The 24,193-nt window shown below is 37.3% G+C and overlaps 1 protein-coding gene across 7 annotated transcripts in view; it reads right to left on the reverse strand.

The window, feature by feature from the left end:
- The window catches only part of USP34 (ubiquitin specific peptidase 34), a 120,508-nt gene that overhangs the window by 93,009 nt on the left and 3,306 nt on the right, over positions 1-24,193 (reverse strand). For 6 of the 7 annotated variants that reach the window (XM_082048245.1, XM_082048244.1, XM_082048248.1 and 3 more), the window contains exons 2-5: positions 10,696-10,783; positions 6,975-7,395; positions 1,582-1,632; positions 1,261-1,410 (exon numbers count right to left, since the gene is read on the reverse strand). In XM_082048245.1, coding sequence (XP_081904371.1) covers positions 1,261-1,410; positions 1,582-1,632; positions 6,975-7,395; positions 10,696-10,783 — 710 coding nt within the window. Of the gene's footprint in view, positions 1-1,260; positions 1,411-1,581; positions 1,633-6,974; positions 7,396-10,695; positions 10,784-24,193 lie in introns of those variants that run through there. The other variant, XM_082048249.1, reaches the window with a different exon arrangement.

Raw genomic sequence — 24,193 nt, forward strand, 5'->3', positions numbered from 1 at the left:
GCTGGCCTGATAGGGAGCTGCCACTCATTGTTCAGAACAATTTTGCCCATTCTCACAAAAAATAAAACAAAAATTAGACCTGCAAGAATGTTTGGTTGCATGACCACAATTTAGTTCTAAACCAGAAAAACATACAAGAGCACACATTTTCTGCAGATGGCTTGCTGAAGACTGCAGGCTGCACCGACAACATCCAGAGACGAAGAACTCATCAGATTATTACCTGAAAACTCATCAGATCATACAGAAAGGGCCAGAAGAGAACAGATCTCCACAGTTTAACATGCAGAGGTCCTGCATCAGTCCTCCTGCACAAGCTTACAGGAACAGAGATGATCGCGGCCTTACTCATTTGTTCTCTGACCTACAAGAACCATAACCCTAAAAGGATCAGGAACAAGTGACACAGATCAGCAACCCTGGCTTTATTTCAGATGCTGGTTCCCTCTATGCAAACATTTCCAATACTTATTTAGAACATCCTGACTGGTCAGTAACAGCAAAGAGGAAGGAGGAAAGATGTGTGGAAGGATCTGATTTTAAACACTTAAAATCACAATGTCAAAATTACGCTAAACTCACTTCATAACAAGGTGTAATAAACTATTGTTTTCCTTTTTGTCCAGATGTAACATCCACAAGACAGGTCATGACTTCACATTCTCACATTACACTAAGTCTTCCTATGTCCTTCAGAGACCGGCTTTTATTTCTACCATCAATCTCCTTCAAATCTCCACTAAAATCAACTCATAATTCTGCTAGTTAAAAATGGGTATTATTTCAAACTGGAGAAGTTATGATGGATACGTATTCTAAAACTAGTGCAACTAAAAGACAGTTACCTCTACGCTGCAAATGTGTATAATGATATAAAATCTGAGTAAGCTGAGAAGGAATCCATAGGCTGTTTTTTGTCCCTCAGAGGAAATAGGTTAAAAAGTAAACATAGCCTGAAGAAGCCTAAAAAACTTCCATGACACAATTTCAGGGACAGAAATGACGTCTGACAAAATTCTTAGAAGTATTTTCCAAGGCTGTGACGATCTTGGTATCTAGGTACAAACTTGCAAAACTGCTTGTGTGCTTCCAGGAGATACACAGGGTTTGGATGAAGAAACACCCGGTGGACCAGCAAACCTCACATCCCTAACAAATCTTAGAGTGTTTTTCTCCCTCCCTGGTCCTACAGAATTCTCCCAAAATTCAGTCCTTCCACTTTTTGTGTTTAACATTAAACAATCTAAAGACAATACTTACATTAGATACCACTGTGATAAATGCATGTGCTATAAGAAACGGCAGTGTCTCAGGGGTTCCATATTCAAAACAATCCTTCATGAGGGAAAGGCCATTTTTTCCACAAAACAGACAAACATAACGAAGTAAGTGCAACGGTACTTCTACATCCTAGAAATATGGAAGAAAAATACAAGAATTTGAACAATCGACACTAGATCCATTCAGATATACAGGAAATTCAAAAGCTACATTAGTATAACACAGATCTAAACAGAGGAGTGAACATGGCTATTTTACATTTCTAGGAAATGTGCACCTATTTAAAAATGGACAACTTACATTCATATCACAGAACGCCCCTAATATATTGCTTTCTTGAGCAGAAATATCCTGTTCAAAAAGAAAAAAAATAAAATTAACTGAAGCAATAAAAAGACACTCATAGAACAAAAAGCAACTGACCACTAGCAGACATCACATTCAACTACCAGAACACAATAAAATCCTCATTTAGAGGAAGACAGAAGCTCAAGGTTTGCTCCACTTCTACACTGCAAAACATACTTTTCCAGTTCACCGTTTTACCTTTGTCAAGACGTATTTATAAATACATAAATATACACTTAGGATAACATCTCAGCGGTGGCTCTCAATGGTTGGATTAACAGATTATTCTTCAGTCCCACCCCCCTTCAAATCATCAATATTTTTTCACCAGGAATACTGCGATGTGGATATTGTGGCACACGAGCTGCACACCAGCCTCAAATTACAGAGCAAACCAACCAAGGTAGTTTTGAATGCAATTTTTGCACAAAGATGAGGCATATATCCAAACATCTGAATTTAGATGAAACGTGGGATGTTCTACAATCCAACACTTAATGACTTAAGGGGCTAAACTGTCAAATTATTCATTCCCATCCAAATATTAAAATTCTTCAACTACTGTATTATTTTGTATATAACAAAATACGTCATATAAAATAAGCGTCTAACACTCTTTACAGGATTAAGCTAACTAAAAAGGAGGAAGGAACTGTATCACCCTATCAATCTGGTAGCTATTTGCTGCAACAAGAATTCTATTTTTCCAAAAGTACTAAACTGAAATGGGTTTTGAAAAACAGCTTTTCTTTTGAATGCTCACAACACCCACATGTTGGGCAGTATAAAGCAGGAATTTTCTTTATTAGGGCTGTTACACATATTGCGTGTAACTCACATATGGCTGGGGGCAAAAGGGCACCAAAGAAAACATAAAACATGGCTGTAAAACCACAACATCACCATGGATACTTGCAGGTAGTTCCAGCACGTTTCCCCTTCTCATCTCTCCGTGCCAAACACCCAGTTCTCGTATTCACAAATAAAATGTAAGTTTAACATAAAGTTTTCAAATTAAGTTTCCTATTTCAAATACCCATGTAGGAGTAAGCTTCTTAAAACTACCAGAGGATGCTGGAGGCAAGCAATTTTGGATGGATTAAGTGTGATACAAACATTTTGAATTATTCAATATGCTCGTATTATATCTAAGCATTTATTTTCCTTTTTTTTTTTTTTTAATTCTGCTGAACTCTAAGTCATGCCTAAACTCGTGATACTCTTAACAGTTATTTTTAAAACAGCTTTGAAGCCAGTAGGTGGTATGTCTTCAAGCAGCAAGAAAAGGTGTTCAGCGCTCTGCTCATGAAAACTGCAGAAACAGTGTGAGAAATGTCATTAGTTTTCTTGAATAAAATAGAGACTTGTTGTCAAGTGAACTATAGCTCCTAAAATACAGAAATCAAAATCTTGTGGAGGTCTGTTGCACGAGTCCTGCAAACCTTACTAAAACTGTTGCGGTTGAGAGACTCAGTCTGGAAATGTGACTTCTGTTCTTGCAGATGTGAAACAGAACAGAGAATTCCTCATGATCAAGTTTACAAGGAAATAAAATAACTCCTCATGGGAATCTAATACGGCATTAAAAATACCATCACTTCAGATAAAATGTACTAGCTGGGGTCTGACATGGCCAATCTCAGTGGAAGGCACTTAATTAGGGATATCTTCCAATAAAATATTTATTAATACTTGAAAAGTAGAAGTAGAGCGAGCAAGACCTCAAAGAACCAGGGACTACAGCTGCAGACACCACAACAACTGATTTTTCTTTTCCTCTCTCAAGAACTGCTAAATGGTTGGGTAGCTCCCTTCAGATTCACTGTGCGTTCTGAGACAGTGCAAAGTTCAGGAGTCTGCTTTACATCGTTGCTTCTTTCTCTACAGGATTTTTAAAAGCCTCTAGTTTCTAGGCTATTTTTTCCCTCTGAAGTGTCCATTCTACATATTACACTTGCTGCACAAAGCAAGTATGAAAAGAAGAATAGGGCACATGGCCTGGATGCAAGATCTCTTAAAAGATATTCCATACATAAATTCCGAAGCATGAACACTTCTCAAAAAAAAAAAAAAAAAAGATAACTATATTTGTAAAAATACAGGGTGTTTCAAAAAGATGGCCCCAATTAGAAATCACTCTGAGAGGCATTTTGGTCCACTTTTTTTGAAACACCCTGTATTTTGAGTTCATTTTGTTTAGGATGAAAAACAGACACAAAGGCTTCTCTCTCTGGGTACCAAAAATCCTGGTAGATTTCAACAGAAGCAAATGCTATGTTTCCAGATGTTATTTTTACAGATTTTTGGTTTTCGGTGTTCATGTCCTGAACTCAGTTGACCTCTAACTGACTGCAATTAATTGTGCTGCTTTAGAAATCCAGACTTAGTAGAAAGCCATTTTTCATTAGGCTATTCACCAGTTTAAGAAAGTTGAGGCAAACATTCTGTCTATCCAGACTCATACACATTCTACACAGGTCAAGACTATACACTTGTCAATATGCTTGATTTACTTCCATGTGCTGTAGTTTTGCTGTCCTCATATACAGCATATTTCTGTGACGCCTCTGCAAGGCCACTTGTTCAAGGTGGATTCTGCTGTTGGGTACACAGCTACCAGTCAGGCTTCCATGGGCTTCCTTCCCTCACTTTAGAAATGTCAGAAAGGACAAAAATAATAATCGTTCTTAGCCCATATAATTTAAGGCGACACCCTTTTGACTACCAACAAATCTTGCTTTGCTGTTTATTTCCATCCAGTTAGAACTCCTAAACTACTCCTAATTTCTCCACTAGATGGTCAAGTGTAATATGGCTCGGGCGAGCGCCTGGGAAGAGCACCAGAGTTCAGGATTTGCCTTCTGTCTGCTGTCATTAAGAACAAAGATCTTGGAGGTGCATTCACAGCAAAGACTAACACTAACATTGGCGGCTAATCGGTACCAGAAGGTAATAACACCCTGTGAAAGCTTCACATTGGAAATTTTTAAATGACGGCCTGATTGGTCACTTCTAGGCCAAGCGAAGCCTTATAGGATGGGATGACTCAATGAAGTTGTGTAAATTCATCTCAAGAATCTGGAACAAGGAATTTCTGAAGTCAGTGAGAGTGGAGATTGGAGTCTCTTTTGCATCACAAAATTTCCCTTTTTCCAGGGCAAAAGAAATGCTTAGAGGGAGAGCCACAAGAGCTTCTCCCAACAAATTCTTGGCAGTTCTGGTCAGTTCAGGAATCCCTTTAGCTTACAAGTATAGATGACACACTTAAAACAGGGACTTTTATTTTATGATCCATTGACAACTGAGTCCAAGCCTGATCTAAAACAAGAAGTTCTCTCATTACCAGAACTAATGACTCAATTCAAAGAAGATATGCTCTAGACTGAATTACAAAACCTCAATAAATGAGTTACTCATGGTAGCAGAAAGTTTTGCCACTAAAATAGCTAACAGCACTACTTCAGAAGTGCTTCCTAAATATAGAAAATCTCGGTTTGTGAAAAAGTGATTGATGCTAGGAGCTTTTAAATGAAAACAAAAAGATCTCCACAAAAAAAAAAAAGAAAGCAGGAAAGCAGGTTAACAAACCTCCATACCTGGACTTAAACCTAAACCTAGACCTAGACTCAAACCGTCTAGCAGAAAAGTAAAAAACTTTTCCCTCACTTGTCTATACATCAGAAAAGTGTTTTGCAATCTCAGCTTCCCCAGAAGCTGTTTTTAGGATAGCTAATGAATGTATTCAATAATTCAAATGATATTTACTAGTATGATATATATATGATATATATTAGTATGTCTAGAGAGATAGCCAGTCACAGGACAGCAATCTACAGCACATCTGTGTCCAAATCACTTTATGGCTGCACATAAAGTGAAAAAGAAATCCCACCAGGCACTTTGAGATTTTCTTTTTATCATTTGGACATCAAATTGAAAGAGTAGAAAAAGAAATACATGAAATTGTCATTTAAAAGCAGCAAGTGTGCTTATACATAGAGAAGCTGTTCCAGAGTTGTTCATTGCATATTCCTACGAAGCCTGTTTCAGCAGGCGTCCCACAGGAGTACAGAACATAAATCACTTAAGTAGTCATTGATTTTTTTTTAACTGACAAGATGGATCTACCCTCTCCAGTTCCTACTTGCAGAGGCTGAACTACAGATTTCTGTATGTATGGTGAAAGTTTAAGAGGCAGGACAAAACAAATGATGGGAAACCTGAAATCTACAAATCCTGACTTTGCCTGATTTTTCTATACACATCTATTCATGAAACATGCTCTGTTAACTTATGCCATATGTTTTGGAATAAGACAAGAAACCAAAATCCAGCCCACCCGGAAAACCCACTGTGTTGCGGGTTTTGACTATATTTACTGTCAGATAGGGCAGTATTCATTCAACAAGAATTGATTACGTCTTGTGATCACTCTAGCATACATAACCAAAAATTATATATGCTTGGTATAATCTCATTTTGGGCTGAAGTTTAAAAAGCACATTTAACCACTCAGAGCTTCAAGAGAACCCCCAAAACTCTCTATATAAAAAAATTAAGAATGGGTTAACTGTAATATAATTCTCCATTTTCACTTTCTCAAAAGTTTGTTGGATAGAAGTTTTTTCATTTAGCTAAAATATACATCTTCTTTGCATACCAATATTGTAAAAGAACTGCTTATTTGTTGTTAGACTACCACAAGGTGGATCAAACCCCAACCCTTCCATGAAGTATATTGTTGCAATTAGGAAATGCTAACAACATCATATTTATTTCAGAAATCGTGAATTAAACATTACAGGATTTTTGAAAATCCTTCATGTGGTGGCTTTTTTCAGATGAAAATGTGGAAAATGTGAATGGTAGCCATAACAAATACAACAGAGAAAAAGCAGCACCATTGAACAAAGCTACTTGAGTAGAGCCCAGTTACTCCAGTCAATTAAACAGGTGTTCTAATAAGTAAATTTGGTCTTGCTTCTAGAACCACAGACTGTAAAGAAATTAGTAAACTCTTAGCGGGTTACCTTCTGGAAGAAAGGCTTCGCTATAGTCCCCTTTTTGCCCTCCTGTTATTTAAACAGTACAATAATTCAGTGTACAGTTCCATCCAACACTTATCATTATATTACCTATAACAATTAAGCATATTTTAAAGAAAGTGTAAGAGTATGTGTCATTTAAAAAGCTTCTCTGAAAAGTTCTACTGAAGTCAACAGGAGAGCTGAATTTGCCCATCCTGTGTGAAAGCAACTACCACCAAACACACACAGTCTACTCATTATTGAGAGCAAATAAACTTTTACAAAACAATTAAATATACACATAAAGATAAGATATACCTCTATTGTGGGATGAGTATTATGCTTATAAGCAGTGTACAGAGGAAACTGAATCTGAAAGATTTTTGCCACACACAGCAACAACTTTTCCTTCTCATCAGTGCTCCATAAACTAAAAGCATCAGTGTTCTTTGCAGACTCCTCCTCTGCCAGGATACAAGTTCTTGCAGAATCTAATTTTTTCTCTATAGATTTTTGCCGTTCTCCATTTTCTTCTTCATGAGACTCTCTTTCTACATTCAGGGGCTCGTCGGCATGATTACTCTGATCTTGCCACGTTGAATCTATATTAATAGTGCAATGTTTACAGAGCTGGTCCCGCAGAGCTTGAACTTGGGCAATCACTAAGTTAATAAGCGCACATACTACTTGGTTAAAGATCTCCAAATGTTTATATTCCTTGAAACAGCACAGACATTGTCTGTAAGAAAACAGAAAAAAAAAAACAGAAATAAAAATTCCTGAAGTAGCTAAAATCAGAAGAGGTAACTGACCAAAAGGACTCTTTACATTAAAACATTTTAGACACCCAAATATTTGACAAACCCGTAAAAGTGAGGAAATCCAAATGAAACAGATTCTACCCAGCAGCAAGTGGGAGTCACAAAACCTTCCTTAAACCCTGTGAACATCCCATTTTTTCCAAATGCTCACCAAATGAAGTCCCTGTTATTGTTTAGTAGCTGCCACTGTAAAATATACATAAGAAATCTTAGGGGCAAGGTCACCGTACTAAGAAAGCAGCTGTGTTCTTCAGTACATTCCTGAATCCGTTTCTTCATCTGGTTTTCTCTATTGGTATTTATTGCAACAGCCCACCTGATACGCTTGTTAGCTGGGTAAGAACTAATTATTGTTATTTTTAAATCAACAGGCTTGCAAAATAATTTTAATTTTCATTTAGTACTTAAGCTGACTTCCTTTATCTGCACTTGGACAGAAACTCCATGCACACTGGTACTCTCTACTAAGCAGTATCAAGTATCTTTATTACTTTCTTCACTGTGTAGGCTCAGAGATTATTTCTCTGAATACCCACCAATACACTATAAGCTAGATAGAATAAGGGGTAACACTATACACCATCCCTTTATTAACATAATAAGAAAAATCAATCAAATCATCAAGTCAGGAAACTCCAACACAGCTCTAGCTGTGGGTGAGGATAACTACGTATGTCGAATAGATTGTGGGTGTATAAACTCCCCCAAGTCTAGAACCCATCATCTAGGAACATTTGTTTCTTCCATCCAAGCAAGAAACCTCCTCATTCTGAACAAGAGGTTGAGGATATTCCCCTAAAAGGATCTAAATGCTGAATAACATAGAAAAGAAAGCAAGCAATAAGCAAGGATGCTTCACGGAAGACTAAAATGAAAGGCTACATGCTCATAACAATCCTTGAAATAAGACTCAGCTCTTTCTCAAACTCTACTAAATGACGTAACTGCTGTATAAACTGGAAGGTGCCTTGCAGGAGAGACCTTTCTGCGGTTCCTTGGGACACAACGGACTCCAGCCTGTGACTGGAGTTGTCAGATACTGGAGTAATACAAAAACGACACATACCATTTCTGAAAGAAATTAGCAGGCAAAAGGCAGGGCAAGAAGTCATCAATAAGAAGTGATAAAAACATCTTTCTGCAAAGTATAGCATTTCATCTAGAAACTGGGGGTAATAAATTATCATTTTTAAGGAAAAAAAAAATTACAGAGAACCCAGAACTGTGATGGGCAGAGGGTGCTGCATCTCTTGAGGGAATAAAAACACATCCTTGAGCTACAGCTCTTAAAACATACACATTCTGAACACAGATATTTTTTTTCACTGGGTTAGACATAAAGATAACATTCAGTATTCTCTAATTTCAGCATAGATACAGTGACAGAAACATCTAAACCCTTTTGTTCCATCTATCCAGGAAGAAAAATCCTTCTAATATCGTGTAAGTGGAATGTCTTCACCCATTTGAAAAACTGACTTTGTGACTTACTTGTAGATGTATTTTCATATTAACAAATGTTAGCAACAAATTGCAGGCAAAACCAAGTGTATCCTCAGGCATTTATCCTTGGGGAAACTATGTGAAATAGCTCCATCACTTATACTTACAAATTACTGCCCCACCTGGCTGTAACAAATTATTCTCACAAATAATGAAAACAAAGCCTGGCGATTACTTCTCACATATCTATATTTGAATGCCAACCCATATTGAAGAATTCCCTACTGGGCAAAAGCACATGTTTTGAGATAGAGGTACGTGCAAAACTTCTAAGTCTTCATGTATCTGAAAAGCTCCACCAAAAATTAAAGACCTATGAAAAAGTGAGTACACTACAAATATGACTCCTTTGAACACCACCATTTCCAGAAGAAAACTGAAATGGAAACATAACATGCAGATGAAGAAATAGGTGTTCTTCAGGCTGAGTAGCCAACTGATCTTCTGAAGGAAAGCAGAGATTTAAACTACAGGTAACAAAATAAAAAGTAGTTGTTAAGGAAGGCAGTAAGCAGTAAGCAGAACCCTCCAAAGCCCATATGGCAAAACAGAAATGAGACATGAAATTAAAATGTAAAGGAAAACTCCTTCCTGTGTCTGCTTTGCTAGATTCTGCTTTGAACAGGTTAAGGACTGTCTTCCTTACTCTTTTATAGTACGAAACCACACATACAGAAGGTAAAAAGAAACCAAAAGAAAATAAAGAGTTAAATATTACCCAGTCTTTATTTTTTCTTCATGTTGGATTTGTCATGCTATAGTTGTTCAACAGAACAAACCTCTGAACAGACTCTGACCTGGAAAATGACTAGGTTGCAATTGTTCTCAGATAAACCTGTGATCTAGGACCTGTCAAGAAATGACAGCATTCTGGTTTCTGGTGCTGCTGTTTATTTTGATTTAAAATTCCTTCTCTGTGTCTCACAGCATATTGCAGCAGATAATGAATTTACTTTGAGTGCCTTCTTTGAGCAGAATGAGGAAGAAGAGGATTCCACTTTCACAGGTAGCTAAAATGTGGCACTCCTGTTTTTCTTTTTGAGCCTTCTAAATATCAGAAGAATGTTTTTCAATTTATCCTCTCTGCTTTTCCCAATATTTCTTACTATTTGGTTTGGTCTTGTAATCACTGCTGAGCACTGAATTCCAAACATCCTTAGTTGATGTAACTACTTAAAAACAACAACAAAAAACCCAAACAAAACACAGTAATTTAAACAATAGATTTAAAGGAATAATCTAGCTGATTTACCACAACCATGTGCAAAGGATTTTCTTTATCAGCGTAGTAGCTACTGGCTGCAATCGTTCATCATCTTGACTCTCAGTATTAGGACACGCAAAAAAAAAATTAAACCTGATGGTCCCATTCAGAATGATCTTTTCTTAAATTTTCCTTACCCTATCCTGCCCCCACGGGAGGTAGAAAATTTCACATTAAAGCAGCAACATACAACATTTGTCATTGCAATATAGCTATTTACTGTTAAACAATTATTACAGCATCCAGAATGCCAAACAGATTCAAAACATGTTTTGCCCAAAATGCACTGGGTAACGTGTTCATTTTTACAAGTAGTAAAATGTTCTTTAAGTATCACTTAGCTACACATTAATAACTTGCCCATTTTAATTCACTCTACTGTATCTTTTAAGAAGGGAAACCTACTCTTGAGATCCAGAATCATCAACACTCAAATTCATTCCACAGTTACCTTTGTGTCCAGGAATTGATGTAAGCAAATATCTTGAGGGCATGTTCTTTTCTGAGCTGCAACCCATCAGCACCTTCAATGACTGATACTAAAGAAAATAAAAACATAAATGTATTAGTAGCAAAAGAAAAAAAAAAAAAAAGCAATCTATTTTTATAGCATTTTGATAGCATGAAAAATCAACAATGTATTTTGTAAAAATAAACACCAGAAGTCAAGTCACAGTAACTTCATATGAAAGGTCTTTCAGCATGAAAATGCATAATATCCAAATAAATAATCTTTTCAGTCTAGAAACTGAACTCCTCAACCAAATCTACATATTTTTTGCTTCAGTAAACAGAAATAAGGTTTAGATGCAACTAACTGGAAAACACAAACTGCATAGTATTCTTGAATGCTGTTGTGAAAAAATCTGTGATTGATAGCAGCCCTTTCTTCTAATCCTCTTCTTAGGAAATACTCTTCATAAACTTCACGGGCAACTACTCATTGACGCACACTTTCAGATATGAACCACCCTCAACAATTTTACTCATTAATCAGTTTCGTTTTTTCTTCAGATTTTAAGTCTGCATCTTGTGATGACAATGAGACCTTAAGTTCCCTTTCTGTGCCAGATCAAGACTGAGAGAAAAAAAAAAAAAAAACAAACAACCCACACCCACCACAACAAAACTACCAAGAACAATATGCAGTATACGTATAAAGTTATTTCAGACTAGCTACGCTGATAATTATTATTTTCAAATATAGATGTGTATATACTGACATATAGCCATAATGAATCACTAATTGGCAAAATGATAAACATTTACCACGTTTATTACAATACACAAAAAACCCAGTCTCTCAATAGTATAGCATTAAACATCTCACTCCTAGAAGGCTTTAAAGAGCACTATGTAACACCAGACAAAGTTCAAAATTAAAAGCAGACTAAAAGACAGGTATCACTTGTTACTACTTTTTATTTTAAACACCACAAATTACCATGACACTTGACTCTCTAAGGCCAAAGCACAGCGCTGAAGAAACCAACAACTCTGACAAACAATTTAGGTCAAGCTTACCACAAAACACAGATCCTTAACTATAGATAGTCTCATAAAAAGTCTTGCCCTGAATAAAAGATTCACAAAAACTTTGTTTTCCCATTTTTGTGAGCATTGTTTTGTTAAGATTAATTTGTTCAAACTTGAGGCAAAAATTGTTAACAATTTAGTAGGAACAAACCTAATTCTAACTTGTATGGGTTTACATAAACATTTATACATTTATAAGACTTCCCTCATCCCCACATCACCCTACATAAAAAACACACCCTCTGACAAGTAGCACAGTAACTCCTAATTTCCAGAGCAGCCTTTTCGAAACACTCCTGAACTTCTCTCCATGAGATCAAAAAAACCTGAAAGCAAACCTGTCCCTTAAAAGATGCAATTGCCACGTAAAGCACAGAGAACGTAGAAGTTATGGAAATACTGAAGCTTATGGCCCAGGTCAAAAAAATAGGGATAAGCACTAGTCAAAGAAACCTGTTATTTTCCTGTTTGTGCATTCTACATCTCGCACGTAAACCAACTTCAACCGGTCTTATTTACTAATCACTGCTAATTAATGTAGTGGCTACATACACAATCTCCCCTTCGTTCTCTGTACCTAGAAATAATATTGTTCTTGTTCCTAAATATACTCAGGAAGCTCAAAACAGGAACAACCACACTGAAGCTGCAGTTTTCCACTGAGTTGATCCGAGACTGTGTCACTACCAAAAGGAGCAGCGACACATCTGGCAGGGCTTCTCCTACTGGACCTTCATTGAAACTCTTTTGCTCCTTGGTAGAAATTATATTTTTCAGCTCAGCTAATTTACATCCTCAGAACCAACATTTAAATCTTAGGCTTTCAACTTCCTGTCTTATTATAAATATAAACTTTGTGGATACTCTTGATTTATAGCAGCTCTCTTCAAGGACACATGCAGCTGGAAGTACAGCAACAATTGGTTATGAAACCTTCCTAATTTTTTTTAATTGAAAAAAACTACAGACAGAAAAGCAACAGGAACAACTGCACACATCATTTCTCCACATTTGTTGATATCAGTCAGCTCTGTAAGGGCTTCCTTGCTGCACATGATTTCAACTTCTCTTCCAATTGATGATGTCTCTCTCTCTCTCTCCAAAATGGTTTTCTTCTACCTTAAATGCACCAGAAGTTAAAACAGACTCATTCACTTGTAAATTCAGCACAGCCTTTTATTCTCTCCCATGTTCAAGCATCCTGCGTGCCCCAAATCCTCCTTGGCCTGCTGTCTCCCCAGCCTCCCACAAGTTCAGTATTTTGAACACAGCAGTAACAACCGTGTCAAACTTTTGAAAAAACTTTTAGTGTGACGAGCCCCTTTCTTGCAAATTGATGTGCTGGATAAGCCCTTCCTTGTTTCATACCCAAGGCAGTGATTCCCACAGGATGTGCTAAGGCACACTTCCATGCTGTGAGAGCATCTGAAGCACGTCCAAGCGGCAGCTCGCGTGCTCTCATCAATAAGAATTGACAATACATGCTCCAGAGCTTTACAGCCAGTCGTTCCATGATCTCCCTCAGCAGTGACACTCCAATCCCAGGCTCAGCTCCTTCATCCCTGTTTCCAGTGGCTCCTTCTTTCTCCAGGCACTCACAAGCTGGCAATGTTTGTTAGAGATGCCTTCCTTACTTTACTCCTGAGTTCTCTGGGCTCAGTTTTCTTCTACTTCCTTAGATTTGCTCCAGCAATTTTTTCTTCTCAGTTAAAACCTCCTAGACCTTCTCACTCTCCAGTCCTCCCTTTTCCCTCTTACTTTCCATGCACACGAACATCTTTTCCCTGAGCTAGATCCAATTTCAAGATCAACATAACCCAGTCCAAGTCCACACTACTAACAGCATCCATAGCCGTGCATTTCAACTACTCCTAAACAATCATTAGGCATCCAGAGAGCCAGCCTGGGAACTGAGCAAATTCAACTTACCTATCTAACCAAAAACTACCCACTTCTTTGTTGGCTTTGTAAGCCACTGAATACTCAGGTGGCAGATATGTAAGCGGGGGGGGCTGGGAAGACAAGTATGAATGTGAGGTTGAGAGAAGTAAACACCTTTGTAGTGACTGCAGATGTAAAACTGCCCACTCATCTGGAGTAACTTCACCCTAACACTGATCATCTGTAGGCAAAGAAACTGAAGGCACTATTACTAACAGGGTGTGGAAACAACAGAACGGTGAAGGCCTTAAACAGACAATGCAAGACAAAACTAACCAGAAGAAAGAAGAAAGACTAGTATGTAGGTAAATTCCAACTAAATATATTCTACAAATATAACATAGGAAATGGGGTCTTTCTGCATACTTGTAATGTCTCATTTCACCAAACCATTACAACGCGATGGCATAGAGATCTTCTTGTCACAGTAATACCATAAAAGAGAGAGCTGAGCTGCTTAACTAACACAAAGTAATAATTGCTTGATTATCTTAATATCTTCTCACGTGTAAGTTTTTAACAAAAGAATCAGACATACTTAAAATGTAATTGTTTATTCAAGTGGCTGACAAGAAGCCAAAACACACTAAGGTAAAACTTTTAAACATTTCAGAAAAAATAAAGTCTCCCAGTTTACTTGGCTAGCTTTAAGTCTTCCACAAAAGGGTGATTTGCTAAAAGTATATTACAGTACTAGAAGCAACATGATCTCCTAAGCTAAGAAAAAAAAAACTATTAATAAAGCTACTAAACCAAGAAAACTACAGAAGACAAAAAAAAAAAAAAAGATAAATCAGCTGCAAAGAAGGGGGCAATATAATTTCAACTCTTAAAAAACAAAGCTCAGATTGTAAGTGCATTTTTAGCAAGAACTCCAGAGCTAGAGGAACAGACTGTAATTAGACCTCAAGGACAGCTATCATGCTAGACTTGCGAGGAATATCTTATATCCAAAGGTCACTTATCACATTAAGTACAAAATCAAATGGCAAGTGAAAATAAAAATTTTTTTTAAGTATACTTTATCTGCTTGCAGAAACACAAAATACTAAAAAGTAAACCATAGAAAGCTCTTTACTGTATGTTACCTGTAATTTCTACATATTGAAAACTATAAGAAGGTGCAGTTGCATAGAGATTCTGCTCCCTCCCCCTCCTCCCCCAAGCCACATCTGATACCAGCTTCTCATGGGAAAGACTGGATCACTTTCAAAATGAACATTATTCTCAGAAATTGTTCCCTGACACAGCCTAAATAGAGGAAAAAAAGAGCCATACACTAAATGAAACAGTAGTAGGGACTATAACACTACTCTTGAAAGAAATATATACGTGATTTTCTGTATAATGCCACTGTTCACACAGAAAACTAGCACTTTAATTTTTACATATATATATGCCCTGACATGTTTTCTGTTATTTGTAGGGAGAGCCTTTTTGTTTACGATCAATATTAAATGAGCTGGAAACTACAGAGTTTAGTGTCTCCCATTCCTTTTCTACTTTCACCTATAAGAATTACTCCATTTTTATTATAAAGAATTCGTGGTTGCCTTACATTTATTTACCAGAGTTCTTCCAGACCTTAACAAAGCCATCTTTGACAGGTATCTAAAAGGACAGTGTCAACCTGAACTTCAGTGGCGACAGTTTAACTATCCAAGCTTTTCTACAACTTGTCAGTGAGGAGAAAAAAGTCTCCTTTCCACTCTTCAGTCCCCATAAAACAAAAGTGCCCCACAATACTGACTAGATACACATAACCAACAAGTGCCGAAACACAGAATTTACTATCAAATAAAAAAAAGCAAGTTAATTCTTCAGTATTAGAAACACTGTGTTAATGTCAGGTTAACATAGGAAAAAAAATCAGACCTGTCACCCGAGACATTGCAGTAATAAAATTCTATAACCATATGGTTAAGATGCTTCCAAGTGCCTTTAAAATATCTTTATGATACTGAGTTGTCAATGCACACTGTCATCAAACCACCACAGCACTACAGATAACCATACCCACTTCCATCTTGAATTCATTTTAAGTCTACACTGATCTTTAAGTTTCTTATAAACACTCCAACTTCATAGCTTTATTTCTTACCTGTAAACTTTTTATTACAAAGTATACAGAGATTACAAAGCAAATATTACAGATACAATATAGTAGCTTAAAGACAGCAATTAGTAACCCTTTTAAAGACTCAGTTCCTTAGGAAAACAAACTGATAAAGTTACTGGCCTCTGCCAAACACAAACTTTTGAACATAAAAGTAATTTCAACAAATCTGGCAAAGGTTTGCAAGTCTAAACAATACTGTCTTCTTATGAATGGAAATAAAGCTACTCAAAAGAGTAAGGAAAAAGCACAACAGGTCCCCCAATTACGGTCAAAATCAGTTATATGCTAGTTATTCAGCACCTGCAGAATTCCTCGTAGCCACCATGAGGTCAGAAGGGCCTGAAGAGTTCCAATTCAGTATCCCATTGTACAGCATAGCTACACCACAGTAGCACAAGCCTTGCTCTGTTCATCAGATAGACAGCACTTATAAGATATAACTTCACCAGAACAGGCAAATCAGCTCATCTTTTGTAATTGCTGCCTTTATACTATCTCTCTGTTGCCCTGCAAACATCACTAAGTCCTCTCTCTTTGAATCTCATTCTCTTAACATGTATTTCCCTTTCCATCCTATCTTCCTCATCTTCTCCAGCAAAACCCTATTTTCCTTTTACTTTAATATGCTAAGGCAGCATGGAGCAGAGGCTGACTCTGAAAAGCTGCTTGAAATTTGTAGTTGTCATCTTTCAAAAGTGATGCCATCCTAAAGTTTTCAGCATGCTAGGTCACGACTGCCTTGGGTTAAAATGCACCCTTTAGTATGGTCATAGACATTTAACTAACCCAACAATCGTCCTTAATTAAGAGCACCTTAGGATTTTCACCTTCCCAAAGACAACATGCCACAGCAAGCACTTCCAAGGAGAAGAGTTCCATACAAATTATTTTAAATGCAGTCAATTATTCAATTATCAGCTGATAATTTACTCAAAACTGCCCAGATGAATTATAACTAAACACAAGTGTGCTGCCAGTTCAGGTCCAGAAGCAGCACTGCAATTTTCAGACAAAGTAAAGCCTAAGTTATCATGTTGCGCGAACCTGCACTGTTCCCAGAGAGTTAGCCAGAGTCCAAAGTTCACAAATAACTGAATCCATGCAGTACTATTTAGCAGCAGAAATTTGATCTGGACTATAAGGGAGTGTGAAATACACCATTCAGGTTGGGTTATGCCAATAACGGGAGAGGCAGCAGTAGCACATCCAGCGTGGAGTGCTGCATCAAAAATTTAAGGAGCAGAGTAAGTTTGCATCAGTTCAACACCGCGTAAAGCGGGAATGGCTTTTTGATCTAAGATCAACTTGTGGATGATGGGGATGTGAATGGAATCCAAAATGGGCCAACCTGCACATTGCTCTGGCTTTGCTGGCCCAAGAAGACACATCAAGAGTCTCAGCATTGTCTTCATCTTTATATTAAAGTTGGTACAGTTCTTCATTAAAAAATCCATCTCAATTTAAGTAGCATTTCCACACAACCAAGTCTGCTTGACATCACCAAAACATATACTAGATGTAAAGAGTCAGGCTGCTCATCATAATATTTTGACCCTGGCCACTACAAGTTCCTTAAAGAATCAAAGCAGGATTGGACAAGTTCTGCATAAAATCAGAATTTCCTAGCGTATCACTAACTACCGCTCTCATAAAGGACTGCTTACCTTGAGTTTAAAATAGAATACTTACTTGCATTCTTTCCTTTTAAAAACATATTAACTTCAAAAATAATATATCACTACTTGAATGACTCTGGCCTTGAAAGATTTGTCTTTAAATACTTCAGCTCTGAAATTTTTAAAAATACTTCTTCAAGGTGAAAACACAGAACTCGAAGTTTATCATACTATTTTGTAAGTAGAACAAAGATTTAATAGAATGAACAAGGTTCCAAAAGCTAAGGAGGTTTCCGATTGGTCTTAATTAAGAGTAGCAAGGAACGCAAAAATTAAAATAAGTACTCCAGGAGGCACTCTATTTTCAAGAGAGAACCTTGCAAATTAGTTCAGCTGTACTACTTGGCACACTATGAATCAGCTACAGAAAACAACAACAGCTTTTTCCCCACAACCAGAAAGAAAAGGCCCACGACTGAGCCACCACAGCCAGTAAGAAGTAACAGATTACCAGCAAACTTATAACAAAAGCACCCAATGACTGTGGCTCCAGGTTTTAGGGACAAAATCTGTGAGAGGCAAATATTATTAATTTACTTCTTACAAAGTATATTTGAGCCTGCTTAAACAAGGAGATAAGATAGATAAATGGGTGATGGGTCATTACACTAAATGGAGCTTCAGGCAGCTCGTTGAAAGCCCAAGAAGAGCTTGCAGAGCATTTGAACTCCAAGGCATTATTTATTTTCATCAACTCAGACACAAGCAATGCCCATTCAAAAATAAGAATAAAATATTGATAAAGGATGGGCAAGCAGCGAAGCTGCATTCTCTCTCAACTTTCAAACATATGCTCAATTTTTGCACTGACTTCTGCCAGATAATCTGTATTTAATAATTCCCTTAAACACACAGTGTATTCAGTAATCTACTGGCTAGTGCATAATGCTGGATTTTTTTTCTGAGAGCTAGTAGACAGAAAGAAATGAAAGCTTGCTGAAGGCAATGTCTGTGGTCTATGCAAGTATCTCCAAGACTGCAGTGAAGTCTCATGACAAGCATTACCTCCAATCAGAAAACATATTTACAGATGTCATTTCAATATAAACAAATAATTTGCAAGTCAGATATCAGCAAGTGCACATATCTGTAACTATGGCTAAACACAATGTACAAAGCCAACTCACTTTGGAAAGATTCAAACCGGCACTGTTGTTAAGACTTAGTGAGCTTCAAGTTGGAGATTAAAACTGATCTCAAATGTGATCAACTTGATCAAACTGTATCTACTTTAAATATCACATCAGCAGATAAAGCATCAAGACTTCAAAACTGAAATAGTTTCTGGTAAGAGTTTTATTTCAAAGATTAAGAAAAAAAGTAGCTCAAAGAAAAAAAAATACTAGTTCAACCATAAGTAAACTAATAATAACTGGCCAATGAGGCAAAGAATTAACTGCACTGACCATCCTTAAACCAAACAAAAGAACCTCCTTTTTATAGCTTTTGAGCTCACTTTCCCCAGTGCTATCCTATACTAGTTCCAAGTAAAAGAAAGAAAAATAAAGTTTTTCACACTCTTCTATCAACTGATGCCTATTAGCCTAGAATGTAAGAGGCTTCGTCAATCCAGTGTGAAAAGAGTTTTTCCACACGCTTCTGAGACGGGAACTCACGTTCTGCATGGATGCTGATCTAGAAATCGTGCTTCAATTGTCATGTGGTTTTGAAGCCTTATTTACCGAACTTCTACAAATTAGCTTAATAAAGGTCAACACCCAAAGGCGTTTTTTTCCACAAGGATTTTTTCCGATGATTTCCATCTTCAACCAGTTGCTCCAGCACTAGATCTCCCAGAGGAGTTCTGCACATGCACACAAGTACATACAGATAAACAGGGCAATTATTTCCTCTTCTAATATTACCTGAAAATAGCTGAAATGTATTTGCACCAAATTTCCTCCCGAAGCTCACCTTTCACCATACATGCCAGATGTGGAAAATCCCGAAAGTAAAACTTTGTAAAACTACCCATAAGCTGGGTATTTTAACAAACTGTTAAGAAAACCACAGAGATCCTCAAAGTTATATGTCTGTGTTTTGCATACAGACTGTAAATCAATTGTCATACAGAGAAAGGCAGAAAAAGAACGGCTTCTCACCTCTTCACAGATTAGATTCTAAAAACTGCCCATTTGCTACACAGAATGAAAAAAGATAAATTACCACAATGTATGCTTAAACAAAGAAATTAAATGTCTACAACTATGCTTAATTGCAGCATCCTATAAGTAGCATTCAGTAATCTTCACTGCCACTTGCTCCTGAAGATGGTAAGATTATTTTTCAGGTTGTCCCAGCATCCTGACACCTATAAATGCATAGCTTGGCCTGCAAAAATCCTTACTTGGTAAAACTAAGAGATGAGCTACATTAAAAAAATAAAAATAATTAAAAAGTACATCATAAAAGCCATTCTATACAGAGAATCTTTCTTTCCTCAGGATGAAACTCTCTTCTGTACAGTGGGAGACTGAACAAGACTTGTTGGAAACACCAAGACACCAAGGTAGCACTGCCATGATCCACAGGCAACTTCTGACTGATATTTCTCACCTCTCCTGAATTAGACCTGAACAGCCATCAAGAAAATACCAGAAATGAAAAAAAAAAATCTATTATGTCAGCCTGTTAAATGAAATAGTAATACGAAGACACAGAACTATACATACAGCAACACTGAAGAATTAAGCAGGGTGGAGGAGAGAGGGAAGAGCAGAGAGAGAGTTCAAGTAAGCAGAATGGAAACCGAAAAATGGAAAAAATCATGAGCAATAACAACTTTGAGAGTTAACAGAAGAGTTGCACCAAAGATGAGGTGCAGGATAGAGTATGCATATGACCAAGTATTTAGATGAAACTAAATACTCAAAGAAGAAAATGCAAGAAATAATGAGAACCAAATAGTAACCATTGCTTTCCTCTCCAATCTCTAAAATGGCTAATTGCAGTCTGCTCGTCACTTGTCCCCAAAACATGATTCCAGGAAGCAAGATCTGCTTTTCTGACTCAATGTTACTTGAACACAGGAAGACAGAAGCAACTGCAGTGACACTAACAAATCAAGTAGCAAGGAATTAAAAGTCACAAAGCAAAAAGTCGGTGTTAACAATGAAGAGATATATTTTACTGTTGAACATAGAAGAAAAATAAGTAAAAGGGAATTCTACAGGTTAAAAGAAAGAGTAAGTCTCATAATCCCCTGAAGCCATGCAAGTTACCCCACAGTAAACAAAATGGTTGGCCCCCCAAAAGCCAAGGCGTCGCCTCCAAGGCAGGCGGAAGGATCCAGGGCCAGAGTCTGCTCTCCAAGGTCCTGCCCCTTCTCCCACCGCTCCTCATTTCCAGCCCGAGCACCCTCGGACTGACAACGCTCCTCACACCCCCCATCACCTGAGCATCTCACAACAGTCACAACAGTTGGGCTCTCCCAGGAACCACCACCGACATCTACAATCACCTAAAACACATCTTCTGGGACACATCTCTGGAATTGCTCGGGACTCCCATAACTTGAAAACTAGCCTTACAGAGGAAAAGCCATACATCTAGAAAAGGTATGAAAAAATAATTTAACATGAAGTTTTCCTACACAGGGAATGAGATTACTTCAAGTTCTACACTAGCCACATATTCTTTAAAAAAATCAAATAAAGCAAGTGATGTTTTTCTTTCTTTCTTGAATTTCACTGAAGTTATTCACATAACTAATACAACTGCAGAGTCTGTGCAGGCCCCTTACTAGAAGGACATCTACAGCATAAAATTTGAGAATCTCTACTATAAATAAAGGAATTAATTTCCTTAATATTGCCCGAGGTAATTAATGTAACGATGTCAGCTACCATGGTTTCCTTAAGCTTTAAGGGCATTGTAACAAGCACTTATCCAACGTAAGATTTCCCTTATATACAAAGAGAAAGATCTCAGTAAAAACACGTCAACAGTCCATAACTCACTACAAAACTCAACAGAATGGGATTTACATAACTAATCTTCAGCATCAGTGCTCAAGTGGCTTGAGTAATGAGAAAGAACCAGTCTTCAGCAGCCTGAACAGGAAAAGTTTCAGGACAAAATCATTTCTGATCACATCAAATGACATGAACCAAAATCATTGTACAGAACAAAAGCTGAAATACCTTTCTAAAAATAGAAGTCTTTTAGCTATTCAAGTCACAGAGGTTTTCCTTCAACTGCTTTACAATTAAAACCAACAAGTTAAAACTACTTTATTTTAGTGTCACCTTCCCTTTTGCTTTAGGAAGTTCACAATTACAAAGGATACAAGTTACTGTCCTATTTTTTTCCTCTGGTTACTCTTGATTCATTTGTAGTAGACTGTAGCATTTCACTACAGTCCCTAATAATTGCAACTTGGCAATAAAGGAAAAGTTATTTTTGTTTTCCTTTCCTGCTCATCCCCTTAAGAAGACTCAAAGACAAAAGTAATCAATTACTAAATTCAGGTTTTATAAACCACTGAGCTTCTTTTCTTCAACAGGAGACAGTATAGATTTAGGTTAGTGTAATATAAAGTTGGGCAGTCACCCCAATAACTCCTCCACAGAGTTTCTGCAGAAGTTTTGAATACGGAAATATCATGTCAGTGGAAAGAAAACATGAGTCTTTAAAAAAGGAAAAAAAAAAAAAAAGAGTCATGCAACAGAGAGAACTGTTTTACAGTTTTGCACATGAGGAATTGTCAGTCAAACAAAACACTAGATCTCCACAAAACACTGGGGGTAGTCAAATAATCAATACTGAAGCTTACAGGCAACCACTGAAAAAGTGACAGCAGCTCTTGTAGACCAAGTGAAGTTTATTATCCAATATTTGTAATAATCTTATTATAACATTTACCCAATATCTAAAACAATACACAGCATAAAATATTCATTCTCTCCAGATCCCAAAGAGCAAACTGAATGCTGCAATGTTTTGGAATACTTCACTTTCTTACCTACCTCAAGGTAAACATGGCCTCACTCAACCTCTAAGTCTACTCTTGGTACTTCCGGAATGCCAGAATTACATGACAAGAAGTCAAGCCAAGCATCTTCAGCATCCAAATTCAGGGCTATCCTGAAACTATACAAATAGCAAAACACCCTGGCATCTCAAACATTTTATGGACTTGATCATATAGGGAGCAGTTCTGCAGGCCAGCTGACAGTGGTAACAGACAGAAAACTATGATATTAGCTACACCCACCTCTTGTGCATGAGTACACTCTGTAGGGTTTTTGGGGTGGTGTGGGTGGGGTTTTGCTTTGGTTTTGTGGGTTTTTTTTCCTTCTTTTTTTTTTAAATGTGTTACTAAAGGTTTAAGAGAAAACATAGTGAGAAAAACTGCTTGCAAGCTTGTGTAATAGAATAATACCTAGAAGCATCTACTCAGTGTGAAATGACTTTATAAGGTTTCAGAGCTGCTAGGAAAAAAAAAATGGATTAAAGAAGTAATCACTGAAGAAAGTGAAGCAGAATACTGGGAAGAAACTTAGTTACCAGACAGCACAAAGTGGGAATAACCTAAGCCTACCAAAGGTATCTAAACCTACGACTGCCGCTGTATAATAAAACCTATTTTTCCACGTTGTAATTTATTTTTTTCTAATTTTTATAAAAACCCAACCAAACCAAACCGAAACAAACCTAAACCACCTACGGATTTTTAAGTCAACAGACATCACCACCAGCTGCAGCCCCAAAGGGAAGGCAACCAAGCCCAGCCAGGCTCCCTGGGACACGCCAGGGCCAGGACCAGCCTGAGAACTACATTTCCACTTTAAGCCAAAATGCAGCACTCTCAGGCGCACAGCGACAATCGTACACTCAACCAGCACTTATCACAGAGCAATGTGTACTTTCAAGTGAAGCCTGTGTAAGTGTCCAATGGTAGCACAGTTCTATAGGTAGCTCAAACTATTACTGTGGCTTCATGCGTGACACAGCAACCTGCAAAACTGTGCTGTAAATGACCCGAGACAGAAAAATGCATGTTTATTGTTACATTTTTTGTATTTTCTGACTTACTTGAGGGTTAAGACTATCTGGATAACCGTGCAGTGCCTAGCAAAACAGAACTAACCTGATCAGGGCCTCTGGACAGCACAGTAATGTAAATATTACTAAAGAACAAATGAAACTCAATATAATCCCTCCTAGACTGACAAGAAATGGCATCCAAAGAAACCAAGGAATGTACAGTGTGTCGATATCAGGGTTCATTTTGGGATACAGAATACTGCAATTTAACATAAAAGCATGCAATGTCCTCCAAGCATTTTTCCTGTAGAAAGTATATACATTTACACGAGCCTCTATAATTAATGTCATGAGAATCTGTTCTTAAGTCTTTTGTAAACGAGTGCCCTTATCGTAGAAAGTAAACAACTATGCCTTCTTTTTTTTTTCTTTCTATTTAAGGCTACTAAAAATGTTTATGTTGTGGAAGATTAATTCAGAAATCAGACCAGACTTTTAATAGACTTCTGTTAAACCCCTGCCTGGGAAAACAGAAGTGATGCTAATGTACCTGGAGCACTCGATGAGAAATTGCACCGTTTACTCTGAGTGAACATCAGATTGTCTTGCAATGCAAAAATTTCTTTAAAGACTGGGCATTTTGCAGAGGAACTTTTGTTTTACTGAGTTCCTAGATCAAATCGTAACTT

This window comes from Streptopelia decaocto (genome assembly GCF_964273445.1).
Source record: "Streptopelia decaocto genome assembly, chromosome: 3".
Lineage (NCBI taxonomy): Eukaryota > Metazoa > Chordata > Aves > Columbiformes > Columbidae > Streptopelia > Streptopelia decaocto.